The sequence below is a fragment of the Onychomys torridus genome, chromosome 17 (assembly GCF_903995425.1).
Source record: "Onychomys torridus chromosome 17, mOncTor1.1, whole genome shotgun sequence".
Taxonomy (NCBI): domain Eukaryota; kingdom Metazoa; phylum Chordata; class Mammalia; order Rodentia; family Cricetidae; genus Onychomys; species Onychomys torridus.
The window spans coordinates 41663973-41679073 of NC_050459.1; the positions used below are offsets into that span (position 1 = coordinate 41663973).

Sequence of the window (15101 nt, forward strand, 5' to 3'; positions counted from 1 at the left end):
ATTGTGCCATTTTTTTTTTTTTTCAGGGCGTTCCCAGCCAACCAGCAGATTGTCAATGGATTTGGAGAAGTCATAATGCCGGCACCATCTAAGCTGGTTTAAAGACAATATTTCAGAGGGAAAATAGCAGAAGGGAAATGCAATCCTATCTATAACGAGCAATTAGTTAGTAGGTGGTCTTCCCCCTCTTTTCACTGGAGAGCTGCTCAAATCAGGTCTTAATTTCCTGTGCATTTGGGGAGAGGAAAAAAAGCCAAAATATTATTGATGAAGAAGAGACACAAAATTAGCCTAAACTGGAGAATGTGTACATAAAGCATCAATGTCAACAAACAGGGCTAACTCAGCCACCCACCCAGCGAATCAGAGTTGTAAATGCCCTTCATAGAAATACGGATTTAGACGTAGTGTCTAAATTGGGGATCTGGACAGGCAAGCCTAACGGTTTGATAATTCCTTTTGCAGATACCAAATCTGAATTGCACTTCAGGAGCGACAATAATAGTTTCCGGACTCTAGAAGAGTTGGTATTAAATTATGAAGAAAATAAACAGACACACACATAAAAATAATCTCTACTCCCCTCACCCAGGTCCCTACAGAAAGACAGTTGGCATCAGCCGTCGAACCCACAGGAGAGAAGGTCAGCCGTGAGGTTGCCAGGGTAAGGCCCAACTGTAAGGCAGGCCTGGGCCAGTATTTCCGTGACTCAGCTTCCTCTGACCCTCTTTAGAAAAGATGGATTGACAGCCGAACAGGGAGGGCATTGAGGTGGGAGGCCCCTGGACTTACTCTTCTGATTCTGCCATGGAAATACATTATCATCTCTTATCAAGACTCCTCCTTTTCATTTCCTGTCTCATTAAAAAAATGGTTCTCATGACTTATGTTCCCAAAGACTCTCTTCTCTGGCCAGGAGCAGCAGCAATTTTTATATGTAGGTTGTTATGACTGGGATCTGAAATCCCTGCCCCCCAAAGACCATATGTTGATTGATGGCTTCGTTATTGGCCTATGGTACTACCACCGACACATAGTGAAACTTGGAAATGGTAGGGCCTTGCGGAAGGAAGTTAGGCTATTGGGAACATGTCTTTGAAGGGGCCATTGGGACCCCCAAGTCTTCCTTTCCTTCCTGGCCACCACGAGATAAGCAACTTGGACACAAGGTTCCTGATGTGTTATTTCACCACAGCCCCTGCAACAGTAGAACCAAGTGATGCTCCACAGAGTCATTGAGAGCTAAAAATCTGTCTTCCTAATAGGGCATTGTAGTGGGTAGCCATCCCAGCCTTGGCCTGGAAGTTCCAACCCCCATTGAGGCTTCGGTAATGGTCATGCCCACAAGGCGGGGCTGAGGGAGGAAGCTGAAGACCCAGGATCGAGAGGAGAGGCTTCGCTTAGTTCTAGAACCCTGGACGGTGGAGACAGACCAAGCAGAGTTCTCCAGAGAACACCGCCGGACTGCGCCATACCTTTGCCAGACCCTACAACCTATCCCTTCATTTGTAAGTTACCCCACAACATAAACCTCCCTTTTAACTATGTGGAGTGGCCTTAATGATTTCACCAATAGGGCATATCTTGGGCATTTTGTCACAGTAGCAGAGGGCCGACTAACACACAGCTTGTCTTCTTCTGTGGAAGGCTTGGACACCCAATCTCCACTGTAGTTAGTTTAGCATTTAAAGTCACATTTGATGGTAATTAGTAAACTATTACTTGTCTCGCTATGAATAAGTTTGGGTTTAGTGTGCCTATCCTAGTAAGGAAGCAAACAGGAGGGTTTTAGGAATCTAGGAGATGATAAGAAGGAAGGTCTCTGGGTTTTCTGATCTTCACACATATGCGACGATGCCTCTCATAACTGCCTTTGTCACTGTGAGAAAGTGGTTCTGACCAACAATGCCCTTTCTGCTTTCATTGAAACCACATTAAGACACCCATTATTTTGTGGGGGCTGGGTATTTCTGTTTCTCTTATTATTCCCTATAATGCACTTAGTCTAAATGGGGTAAGTGTTCCTGTCTCTTCCTCTCCTGCTTGCTGAAGTCCCCATGGGGCTGGGTAGGCTGGATCGTGAATCCCTATCAGGCCGCAGGATCTGTTCCTGGCCAGGCATGTGGACAGGGACCACACCCCATGGTCTCTAAACCACTGCTCAGTGGCTGGAGTGTGATGACGTGGCAGGAGGGACTTCGTCATCTAAGAGTCCATGGCCCAAAGTCCCGCCAGGAGGATGCTTGCTGGAAGTATGTAGAGTTGACATGCTGCTTTAAGGTGGTAGCAGCCTACCTTGATCTCGGAACCTGGTGGGGGGGGTGGGCTATGAAGTAGATGGGCTCACATAGCATAAAGGGTTAGACTGAGGAGTTCTGCAGAGCACCTCTGGAGGAGAATGTCATTGCTGGGGTGAACGCAGCAGTGACCTGTGCGGCTCATGACTGTTCTGGAGGACAGACGCTTTCCTGTTTAACTTTTAACGTCCACAGGGTTGGAGGCAGCGAATGTTAAGAGCTGAGGCTGGAACTGAGGCGCTGTGTAATTGGCAGGTCAGGGCTGGAAGACTTGAGGCACAGGAGCACTCACAATCAAATCATTTTCTGTGGCTAACGCTCGTCCCAAAGGCAGATGAAACATCCGTGGACATGCTCTTTGGTGGATTCTATTCTTTAAAGAAGGGAGTTACAAGAAATGCCTCCCCCATTCCTCTTGACCCCAGCCCAGACCTCAGGCTGCACAGCCTACAGCTTAGTACCTTGCACGTGCATAATTCTCTAAGTTCTAAGTCTCTATACTATGGCATTGTGCATCTGTTCTAAAGACGGGAAAGAGCCCAAGTCACAATGCTTATCTCTTACATGCAAATGAAAGCGAGCCATCACACGGCATCTCAAAGTATATGGCTTTCTAGGAAGATAGCCTCTTTTGGTTAATAATGCATAAATAGGCCCTACATGCTTTTTCTGGTTTTGTTGAAGCTCTGCCAGGGACAGCACCCGACTGACAGTTTTAACGGTACTAATGCAAGCTCTCTCTCAAATGAAAGAGCCGGAGCAGAAATTATTTACAAATGACTTGCAAGCTCGGGGTCTAATTTGTGAATGTTGTCAGTGGAGGAGCTTGGCAGGTGCATAGTGTTAGCTTGTTTGTTTACAGCATAAATCACTTAAAAGGATCTCAGATAGTAGAACTTAACTAAGGCGAAACTACTTTGCTAATACAGGAATTCATCACCCTGCACCTCCGTTGACTGCCACAGGGATACTTAGAATAACAAATGGAACTCAGTCATGTGTTGCTGCTTTTTTTTTTCCTTTCCTTCTTGTAGTGCCCTGTGTGATTGTTGGAAAATGCTAATCATCCCTTCCCCATCAGAACACCAGAATGCAGGCATACCTTTTCTAAGTACGTGTAACTCCATGTTTTACCATCAGCAAAGACCCGAGATACAATCCTCCCCTGTCCATCATAATCCACTTTCTCGCTCGTAGTTCCTCGCTGGATGCTGGCAATCTGACCCGTGGATGAGTAGGTGACATTGACGGCCATCAGCTTGCTACTAGGCAGCCACAAAGTTGGGTGCCCGGATGTGTCATAAGCGATCCTCAGTAGAAACTTCCGGTGGTCATCATAGATCTTTTCCGTCTTGGTGGTCCGATCAAAGTCAACTGAAAGCAGGTTTCGTCCATTGACCTGGTACCAAAGGGAGAGAGAAAGCATCTCGTCATTCCAGGGCGAGCCACTTTTCACCCATTGGAGTTCCCAGCTTTGTTTAAACACTGCTTGCGGTGATTGATTCGCTTTGCCAGTAAATTAATTTAGCAAATTCTTAGATACAAGTACAAGGTAATAGATTAACCGTTCTTTCACAAGGCTTTATTAAGCAGAAAGACAGCCTGGCATTTGTTCCAAACTGTTTCAATTAAATTTTGTAAACTAAAAGCAACAGATAAGAAAGAGACAGAGATGGGAGAGAGACAAAGACAGACAGAGAAACACACACACACACACACACACACACACAAACACACACACACACACAGAGAGAGAGAGAGAGAGAGAGGAGAGGGAGAGGGAGGGAGGGAGGGAGAGAGGGAGAGAGAGACAGACAGAGAGAGAGAGAGACAGAGCGAGAGAGAGAGAGAGCGCAAATATTCTTGCTCTAAAGATTTCCCACTAACAAACAACACTCTATGTAAATCACTCGAAGCTCCTCCCTCAAAAGGACAAGGAAAAATAATTACTTAGTGAATTAATCATGGCTACATTAAATAAAACAGTGGTAAATGTGACTCCAACCCTTTGAAGTGCAGTTAAGTAGAAGTTGGAACCCACATTACTGTAAATTATTAATGAGTTGAACTAGCAGGAGGTTACAAACACGATCACTGCTCTGGGCCCAGTACTGCAAAGTCACAGTTTTTCAGAGTGCTCTCTTCTCTTGATCACATCTGGGTAACTGGCCCAGACTTTAGAGTTCTTTCCTACCACATATCCACAGGCTGGACATCGTAGTTAATTTCTAAACCTAGCACTGTATCACTGCAATCGGTCTCCTTGTGGCCGTATGCCATGTCCAGGACCTCTGATGAAATCTGGCTGTTCAGGTGTGTGATGCAAGGCAGACATCTTCAAGTCAGCGCTCACTCCGGCAGTATAAGTGTGGTGCTGTGTAGTGGACGGTGTTTGCAGACTGAATTCTGAAGGGCAGAGACCACGCTTTTGTTCACGCCTTCGTCTCCTATGGCACCTTTGTGGGGATGATAGTCTGTACGTACCAAAGCTCTCAGTAGATGTTTAGATTGTTAAAAATTAAACGGAGCAACCTTGACAGTGTACGACCACATTTTAAGCTATAACTTTTAGAATTAACAGATGAACAACTCGAGGTGATTGGGTTTATGGCTTGGATGTGGGTTGTTTTTACCAAAACCTAGGATGAAGTTTGGTTGCCAACGAAACAGTGTGGTAGTGGGGAGCCTTTAAGGAGAACTCATGTTTCTCTCAAGAGACTGACATAGTTGACTGAATTGATTTGTTCTCTCAAGATCATGTTCTCATAGGCATGTTCTTCCTACTTCCTGTCTTGAGGCTTGTAACGGAACACAAGCAGATGTTGGTGTTAAGCTTTTGGACTTCTAGGATGACTGGCTAAAGTAAACCTTTTTCCTTTATAAACGGCACAGCATTGGGCACTCTGTTATAGCAACAGAAAGCAAAATAAGATATATACAACATTTCTACATAAACGCAGCATAACTAATGCACACACACAGTGTTCAAATCTGTAACATCTGCATTTACATACTATCTTATCTTTTTGTTACTGTAACTTAAGTACCCCAAAGAATAACTTAATGAAGGAAGGATTGACGTTGGTTCACAGTTCAAGTTCATCCAGTCAATCAAGGGTGGGGGAGAACTAGTGGAGTGAGTCAGGAAACAGAGAAAGGAAGAACTACAACCTTAGGCTGGCCTTCTCTCCTCCCACTTTATCCAGCCCATAGGCATGAAGGGTACGTTTTCCCTCTTCAGTGATTCGTCCCTGGAAACACCCAGGGATGTGTTTCAACCAGTCAGGAGGTTCTGACTCCAGTGAGGGTGACTGGGAGGACTTGCCACCAGAAGTCCGCCCCCGGTCACCCCGATACCCAAACATACCACTTTAAACCACAACACATGTATGCCTAGGTCAGCATATATGATACACATGTCCGTTTGCGTAAAACCTGTGATAAAGTCAGTTTCTGCAACCTATCACTGGTACTAACTGTATTCTAAGCAGAAATATCCCTCCAGCCTAACTTTCCTAATTAGCCGATCAAGGGAGAGGTGTCAAGTCCATACAGGGGTGCAGCACAAGTCTTAAAGAAATGAGTTTTTTTTGGGGAAAATCCTTCAAGGAGGTGATTTACAAATAATGAGGACGAGCAGAGCTCAGCATGGAAATGAAGTGGCCCGGCATTTTCAGACAGGGTTTATACGGGGGAAGAAAACCACTATATTATATCACGGCAGGAATTTGTGTGTATCAAAGGTTTATGTGGTGTGTGTGTGTGTGTGTGTGTGTGTGTGTGTGTGTGTGTGTGTACATGCACACGCAAGTATGCATGTGTGTGCACACAGTCCCATGGGTTCTAAAGCCTGACCTCCAAGACTTACAGCCATCTCTTTTGTCCACACGTAAGCACAGAAAGTTGGGCTGGATCCCTGGGGCCTTGCCGGTCAGTGATTGTACTGGACTGTGAGCCAGCCAGCTGGAGGCTGCCTGCCCTCTTCCCTTTCCTGATGAAGAAACGTCTCTCCATCAGCTGTTTCCCTGCCTAGGTGAATTCTCTGACTGTTTGCAGGGTGCGTTGGAAGGGAGTTATAGCTAATATTACAAACATCTTTTCTCAAGTCTGTAGGAAGATCTGATATCAGATCAACTCGGTAACTGGCAGGGTCAAGCGCCTCAGCTCTATCGGCACTGTTGTGGACCCTGGGAGCTTTGGTAGGTCAACCACGCGGTAGCACATGGCCCCATCTGTGTGCGAGGATGGGCAGTACAAAATATGCTCCGTGGGTTGTTATTATTATTATTATTATTATTATTATTATTATTTTGTTTTTCAAGACAGGGTTTCTCTGTGTAGCTTTGCACCTTTCCTGGAACTCACTCGGTAGCCCAGGCTGGCCTCGAACTCACAGAGATCCGCCTGGCTCTGCCTCCCGAGTGCTGGGATTAAAGGCGTGTGCCCCCACTGGTGGGCGCAGTCTTGCCCTCTTTCTAATCTTTCTAGGAAAACATCCTTAGATAGTGCCGTCCTATGAATAACCATGAAGGACTGTGTAGTTTCCACAATGCTGCCCGCATTATTGCCCATCTGTTTGTATTTTTGTTTGCCTCCATTTTAATTTGGACTTCGATTCTTTGCTGCTCACTAACCCTGCTTTATCTCCACAGTGCTCCTCAGGCTAGTATATCAGAGTTCTGGGCCGTGTATCTGGTATGATCAGCGAATAACCAGAGGTGGGTCTGGAACTCATCTTAGCTCCCCTGAAACCCGCTTCTGGTTTCTGATTTGCTTCTTTGGTTTGTAAGGATGGTTATAGGACACCAACCCTCCCTCCCCCTGATAAAAATCAAGCATGTCATCACTGTCAACACTGTATGGGCCTCCATACCAAACATGCCACCATCTGGGAGCATCTGGAAGCCCTGGGAGACCCAATGGGGGATGGATGTTTTAATCTTTCTTTTTATCCAGACAAATGCTGTATGCAATATCTGTCTTGTATCCTCAAGCTGAAATAATGAGTTTCTGGGGGGGGGATTCCCCCATCCCCACATTTCAACACAAATCAAGCTGTGTGTGTGTGTGTGTGTGTGTGTGTGTGTGTGTGTGTGTGTGTGTGATAGCCATATCAAACTCCTAGGTTTGAGCAATTCCCCTGCTTCTGCTTCCTGGGTTGCTGGGGCTACAGCTATGTGCCACTTTGCCTGGCAAGGTGTTAAACATTCTTAGTGTTTCCAGATATTAGTCACTGTTATTTAAAAAACACAACTTCAAACCACACTAACAGACCTCCTGTTCTCTCTGTCCCTCTCAAGCACACCCTCATTGGTTACTATAAATAGTGGCCAAGGGTCGTTTCCAATCTGACATCTAATTCTGCTACCTTAAATAGGGCAATCTTTCTCTTTTCTTTTCTCTTTTTAGATTTATTTATTTTATGTATGAGTCCTCTATCTGCATGTATGCCTTTATGCCAGAAGAGGGCATCAACCCCACTAGAGATGGTTGTGAGCCACCATGTGGTTGCTGGGAATTGAACTCAGGATCTCTGGAAGAACAGCCAGTGCTCTTAACTGCTGAGCCATCTCTCCAGCCTCCTAAGTCTTTTTCTGATATTGTACTTACGAAGCACATTATATCAGTGGGGGATTTTATAAATATTTTAAGTTATAAAAATACTGGTTTAAGGGACTGGGGAAATGGCTCAGTCAGTATGGTGCTTGCTACATAAGCATGGAGAGCTGAGTCTGGATTTCTAGCAGCTATATTAAAAAAAAATCTGGGGAGTGCGGTATGTGTTTGTAAGTCCAGCACTGGACAGACAGAGACAGGAAGGTCACTGGGCCCACTGGCCAGCCAGTCTAACATACCATTAGCTGCTGGTCATTGTGACATGACCTGTCTCAACAAAATGAGGTAGTTGGCTCCTGTGGAATGAATGATACCTAAGGTTCACCTCTGACTCCCATGGAACATGCACACATGTGCACCTGCGCACACCCACAGACAAGAATGAGGTTCAAATGAATACCTAATCTCAGGATGCACCCTTTAGTCACTGATCTACCTCTCTCAGAAGTGACCCTCAGTATTGGGTGTGGTGAAGGGGCCACTACGACTGCCTTTGTGACGGACTTTATTTATCCCTTAAGCAAGCATGGAAAATCTCCGTTTTCGTAGCTATGGGCATCTAGCACGACTGTAATTAATCCCAACGTCCTTTGACAGTGATGGTTGCAGTGTTCCTTCTGGAGTGATTGACAATTAAACTCATAATGACCTTAAACAATTTTGCCTAAAAGGAGGTACCAGCACAATCGATTACTCACTCTCTTCTGAAGTGTTACTGAGGAGGAGGAAAGGGCTGGCCTCTTACCCAGCACGCTTGGAGACAACATGAAGCCTCCTCGGTGGCCCTGTTGGAGCATCCCCTGCCACAGATGGCTCTGTGTCTCCGTACACGCTCATCACAAGAGCTAACTAAATGTGTGATCCCATTCCAGGATAGAACACTGCATGAAAATACCACACAAATGTGATGGGCCGAGTGTGAGAGATTTCAATATGCTATTGTATTTATGTATGCCTTCAGACGTGCTCCGGACTTCCAAATTCCAAGTGTTTCTCTTTGAAATAACTCACTAAACTTAATCCCTTTAACATGAATTCTGGGCAGGTGTAAAAAAAAATGAATTTTGCTCCTGAAGTACAGCATGGATAAAACTTAGGACTATTTATCAACTTTTTTAAAAAAAAGATTTATTTATTTGTTATATATACAGTATAATGTCTACGAGTATTCTTCCAGGTCAGAATAGGGTAACAGATCTCATTACAGATGGTTGTGAGCTACCACGTGGTTGCTGGGAATTGAACTCAGGATCTCTGGAAGAACAGCCAGTGTTCTTAACCACTTAGCCATCTCTCCAGCCCTCAACTTTGTTTTTAGGACAGTCTTACTATGTAGCCCAGACCAGCTTTGAACTCATGATTCTCTATTTAGCTTCCTAAATGCTGGGGTTACAGATCTGTGCCACTTAAGGCTATTTTCTTTTTAATCTTTGTGCATGTGTGAACATGGCATGCTTATGCCAAGCATGTGGCGGAGGTCCGAGGATGACCCGAGGTATTGGTCTTCATCTTCCACCTGGTTTGAGGGAAGGTCTTTGGATTCAAGGTCAGCTAGCCCGAGTGCACACATGGGGATTGCCCTGTCTTGGCTTCACATCTTGCTGTAGAAATGCTGACATAGCAGGTGTATACTGATCCACCCCGCTTTACGTGAATTCTGGGAATTCTGATCCTCACTCACTCTTGCCTACAAGCTTTACCTACTGGGCCACCATCTCTCCAGCCCCAGGCCCACTTCTCTTTCCCAATTATTATCTGATAAACACAAGGGACTACTATGCATGCATCTATTTGTGAGCATGTTGGTGTGCATGTCTGTGCATGCATGTGTGCGTGTGGCTGGTGGCCACACGATAGCCCTGGGTGTTGCTACTCAGAAGTTATTCACCTCTTGTTTTTTTCTTTTAACCAGAATCTCTCATTGGTCTGGAACTTACCGATTAGGCTAACCTGGATGGCTTGAAAACCTGAGGGGTCTACCTGTCTCTGCCTCCCCGAGGCTGGGATTACAAGTATGCCACCCTGCCTGGGTTTTTCAAGTGGCCTGTAGGGACTGAACTTATAGGGTCCTCACGCTTGCAAGGCAGGTATTTTCCTGACTGAGCCAACTCCCCAGGCCTCATCTATGTTTATTTTTAAGTTTAGCTACTAGCCAGCAGGCTGCTGAATGACCTTGCTTCTGCCTTGCTTCCCTGCATGGCTGCCAGGTTCCATGTGTCTATTTCTTGCTGTATTCCCTCTTTCTGTCTCACAGAAAATGCATTTACTAGTTTCTAATAGAATTTCCCCCTTTCTTCTTCCCATCTTCCCTTTAACATATAAATCTACATTATGCACCCGCACTTTGTATAGTAACTAGCTATCTATCAGTCACCCATCTACTAGACCCAGTAAATGCAGCGTTAGGCTTGTTTATAGCAAGTGGGTATCAGCAAGGCCAGACACTACTCACGCAATCTCTTGCCTCGGATGATCTACATGCCACGAAACACAGACAATCCATATTGCAAGCCTGTCTTTTCTGGTTCTCTCATTCACAGAATAAATATTTGAGTGTCCACCATGTGTCAGGCATGTAACTAAATTTAAATCAAAAACTTGAAAATGAAAAGAGCCGTCTGCCAGGAAACACTGAAAAGGACAGAGGAGGCATTCTCGGTCTCTGGAGAGGGAGGGATGTCAATGGTCCTCCAGACCGATTCAGGTCACATGTGGCCACAGGCTTCCTGCCCTCACTTCTTGCCCCCATCTTGGTGGGCCCCAGGTTCAGTGTCCTCAAAACAGCCATCCCATCAGCACTTCCCTCCTGGGGATTTTACTCTTGGAATCCACAGAGGAGGAATGAAATTATCAGTCAGAGTGGGCACATCCAATCCTGTCCCAGCATAAGAAACCCTCCCTTGTGATCTTGGCATTGTCTCTGGGAGAGCAATCACACATAGCAGCTGGAGATCTCCTTTCAGTGTGACTGAACAGGCCATTTGGAAGAGTGCATTTGCTGAAATGTCTTGCTGTGGCATTGTGGTCCTGCTATTTATACAGGTAGCAATACTTACACCTGTGTGCATGACTTCCTTCCTCTGTCTACAGAGCTGGTGTCTCCAGCTAGAGTGGGGTGCAGGACCAGGGACTTCAGTTGGTCTCTCTGTCTCTCTCTCCTCTGTCTCTGTCTGTCTGTCTGTCTGTCTGTCTCTCTCTCTCTCTCACACACACATACACACGCACTGTAGCCCAGGCTGGTATGGAACTCACCATATAGCCTATGAACAAAGTTTTTCCCTTTTCCCACAGACATTTTCCGTCACGGAAAACTGGACAGCTCTCTCCCAGCCATGTGCTGTGTGGGTAGAAAAACTCAACTGTTTCACACGCGGCTGAGGGTCTCCGGGGTAGGGTTAGGGACAGCTATATCAGCAAGCTTCTCATTTCCACTACACTTTCACACTGGCTCCCTGATGCCTGTAATGACCATGTGAAAAGAGAGGATCTTCTTGTCGGTAACATGGCAATATAGAACCTATCTAGATTATAATGCTGTGATATTATCAGGATGATATTATTTAACCTATTTTCTAATGTAAATGTAATGATGTGTAAGCAAACTAAGAGGGTGGAACACAAATAGCCTGTAAGATATACTATTATTAAAAAAAACAAAACAAAACCAAAAACTGGCACCACTGGGAAGATTCCCAGGAGTGGGTTATATGTTACATCTAATTTTGGCTTTAGGAAGGTCCGTACTAATTTCCACAGTGGCTGGACTAGATTATGGTCCCATCGTCAGTTTATAATGATTCCCCTTTTGTTTGCATGCTGCACATTCGTTGTTTCCTTAGCCAGTGCCATTCTCACCAGGTAGGGTGGAACTGCAATATTGCCTGAGAAAGGCCCCCGTAGGCTCATATGCTTAAACGCTTGGTCTGCAGTTAGTGGAACTGTTTGGGAAGGATTAGGAGGTGTGACCTTGTTGGAGGAGGTGTGTCACTGTGCGTGGGCTCTGGGTCTCAGGAGCCCACTCTATTCCCAGTTAGCTCCCGCTTTCTCCTTCAGGCTTGGGGAGCAGGATGCAAGCTCTCAGCTATTGCTCCAGCACTGTGCCTGCCTTCCAGCACGCTCCCTGCCATGATGGGCATGGACTCTAACCCTCTGGAACTGTGAACTCCAAATGAAATCCTTTCTTCTATATGATGCCTTGCTCACGGTGTTTTAATTACAGCAACAGAAAACTAAGACAGTTAGGGATGTTGAACAACTTTTTCCTGTGTTTATTGGGCATGTATACTTCATGTGTGCAGAACTGTCCGCCTGGGCTGAGACAAGACGTGGAAGCCACTGCTTCCTGGGTTCAGTGAGAAGGCAAGCAGAAACTTGAGTGCACGTGGCAACAGACCACAGTCCCAGGAGAATCAGCAAAACGAAACGGGGAGTGTTTCTCCGGCCATTGCTTCAGCTAGACACCACCCTCATCTTCCTCTTTAGTGACCACTGTGTCTCCCTCTCATTGTCTTTCCCTCTTCCCTCCAGCCTGCCAGAACCAATCCAGGGCTGACCAGAGCCAGGCACAGGGATGAGGTGGCTGCATACAGCCCTGGCTAGAGAGACCATGTATGACAGCCTCAAACACCAGCCTAGTGATCAGCTGGAATCAGAATATCACCCACGCGCTGGATACAGTCTGTGTTTGATCCATTGATTGCTTTTAAAATTTCATTTCTATTTCTTGGAAATGGCCAAAAGCAGTATTTAGTTGCTGTTTCTCACCCTGGAGAATTGCCAAAGTAAATAATGCTGGCCCCTGAGGATAATAATTAGCCATTTGGAGTGTAGGAGAAAAAGGAGGGGGATGACCAGCAAGCTTCATGTGTTGTTCTCGCGTCTTGAATTGAAGTTATTTATTTATTCTTAGTGGTGAGGGAAGCAATGTTGAGGAGAATTACCTACATTTACCTGATAAACTCAAACTCTGTTTGCTAACATAAAGAATGAATCAGGTTCAGTTTACTGTGGCTGAAGGTGATTTCTTGCTTCAGTGTTTAATCTACATTGTTTTTCCCCAATAGCTACCATAAATCACAGCTTGCCTCTCAGATGCATTTGGCCTGGAATGTAAGAGTGATCAAAAAAAAAAACCAAACCAAACCAAAACAAAACAAAAAAAACAAAACCCAAACCGCCAACAAGTAAATGCAGAGACCATTTTGCAAAGCTCAATTACACCAGCATAATGAGAAACACCACATTTCTCATAAAACAAAACAAAACAAAACAATAAAAGGTGGGGTTTCTGTCAACTGCACAGAGACCGCCTAGAGAGAGGTTCTGAGGTTGGAAGTCCTTACTGTGCGTCCAAACCACAGTTCAAACATATGGCGACTGCAAAGGAAGACGTCACCTCTCGATGGCTGGCCTGTCTCCTTCAACATTCGTATTTGTGACTTTGAAAACCGTGACTATTTAAAGCAGTTCTAACTTATCCCCATCTATGCAGCAAGAAGCTATCACCGCTAACGGAGTGGGAGAAGGAAGATTATGGTTCCGAGCAAGACGGGGCTGAGTGGATATCCAGAGCCCCGCGCATCTGGAAGTGAGTTATAGGCAATTTTTAAACTTCCCAGGGAAGAATTTCCTTCTAATCATTGGAAGGTTTTGATGGCTGGTATGATTCGTGGCATACACTCAATGTAGACAGATGATGGTGGCAGGTGGCCAGTCCTGCCCGTGCAGGCAGGCCGTATACACAGAGCGGTGCTGGACACGGCACGGAGCTAGACAGCTTCCTCTTTCTCTCCAAGTATTACTTACCCTGAGTTTTCGACCGAACACATTGACTTTGCCTTGGGCTTGCTCTTTCCGGAATCTCCATTCCACCAGATTCTGTCCGTTCTCACCAGGGAGAGTCATGTTTCTTTTGGCCACCGTGGGATTCGCGGTGCCAGCCAGAACGTGGGGCTCTGTCTGGTAGTGTGAATCTAGACCGCTGGCATAGATGATTCTAAGGGAGCCGTCGTAACCAATCTGGTAACTGTTTCTTAACTGGTCTAAAAAAAAAAAAAAAAATGAGAAGCAGAAAACGTGAGCTATTCTGCCTCTACTAACCATCAGACAGCAGTGCATTCAGAACTGATACATATTTCTAAAACAGTTGAGGCCCGCTTACAAAAACAAAAGGGGCACTTAATGATGTTGTTATGGTCTGGAGAGCCAGTGTCCCCTCAAAAATGATTCAGGTGTTGGGAGCCTGGTCTCCAGTTGGTGACGTTAGTTTTGGAGTCTCTGATACTTTAGGTAGTATCTGTCAGAAGGAATCCATCACTGGGGCAGGCACCTGATACCAACCTACCTTCGTACCTCTCCCCCCTCCCTCTTTTCCTCTCTCCCTCCTCTTCCTTTGCTCTCCCCTCCCTCCCTTCTCCTTCCTGTACACCATGAGGTGAAGAGACTCCTGCACTCTGTGTTTCTATCGCTATGATGTCCTGCCCAACCACATGGGCGAACAGCCATGGTCGGAAACCTCAGCAACTGGAAGCCAAACAAATCCTTTCTTCCATGACTTCTGTCACTACTTTATCATGCTGTTGAAAAGAGCAATGGGTACAGACGTCCTTCTGGGGAGTGACAGGACAGCTTGGACTTCCGCTATTGCAGGCTACCAGAGTTTTGGCTGTATGTCAAAACAAACTTTGGGAGAATTTAAAAGTACCGGTGACCTTAGTAGATGAAATGCGGGTTCACGTTCTTTGGCACGTGACCACGCATGTGGTCTTTCAGTAGGCTGGGTGCCCACCTCCAGGACCTTAGAGGGGTCCCCTCCCCTATGAGCATCCTGTTGTCTTTTGTCAAAGACACTTTGGAAAGATCAGCAGCCATAGCTTGCATACTCAAAATACAAAGTGATATCCTCCCCCCAAACCAGCTTTTAAGAAAAGGGATCCACCTAATGTTCTGTGTAAAAAAAACCAAAAAAAACACACACACACACAAAACAACCCCTTTCATATTATAGACTAGTGCCTCTGTCTCAGTGTCAGACTTTGGAATACTATAGGGCCATTTGTAGAAGAAACACAAGCAAGAAATATTACTTTAGATGATTGCAGAGGTCGCCTGATGGGTACATTTTTAAAAAGGAAAAAAAAAATGAAATGTACAAACAAAAACAGCAAGTCAATCCAAACCAAACCCAAG

The 15101-nt window shown here is 45.5% G+C and overlaps 1 protein-coding gene across 8 annotated transcripts in view; it reads right to left on the minus strand.

The window, feature by feature from the left end:
• Positions 1-15101, minus strand: part of Tenm3 (teneurin transmembrane protein 3) — a 2620641-nt gene that overhangs the window by 10915 nt on the left and 2594625 nt on the right. For all 8 annotated transcript variants that reach the window (XM_036166444.1, XM_036166440.1, XM_036166445.1 and 5 more), the window contains 2 exons: positions 13719-13954; positions 3400-3696 (listed from right to left, as the gene is read on the minus strand). In XM_036166444.1, the coding sequence (XP_036022337.1) occupies positions 3400-3696; positions 13719-13954 (533 nt within the window). The remainder of the gene's footprint in view (positions 1-3399; positions 3697-13718; positions 13955-15101) is intronic.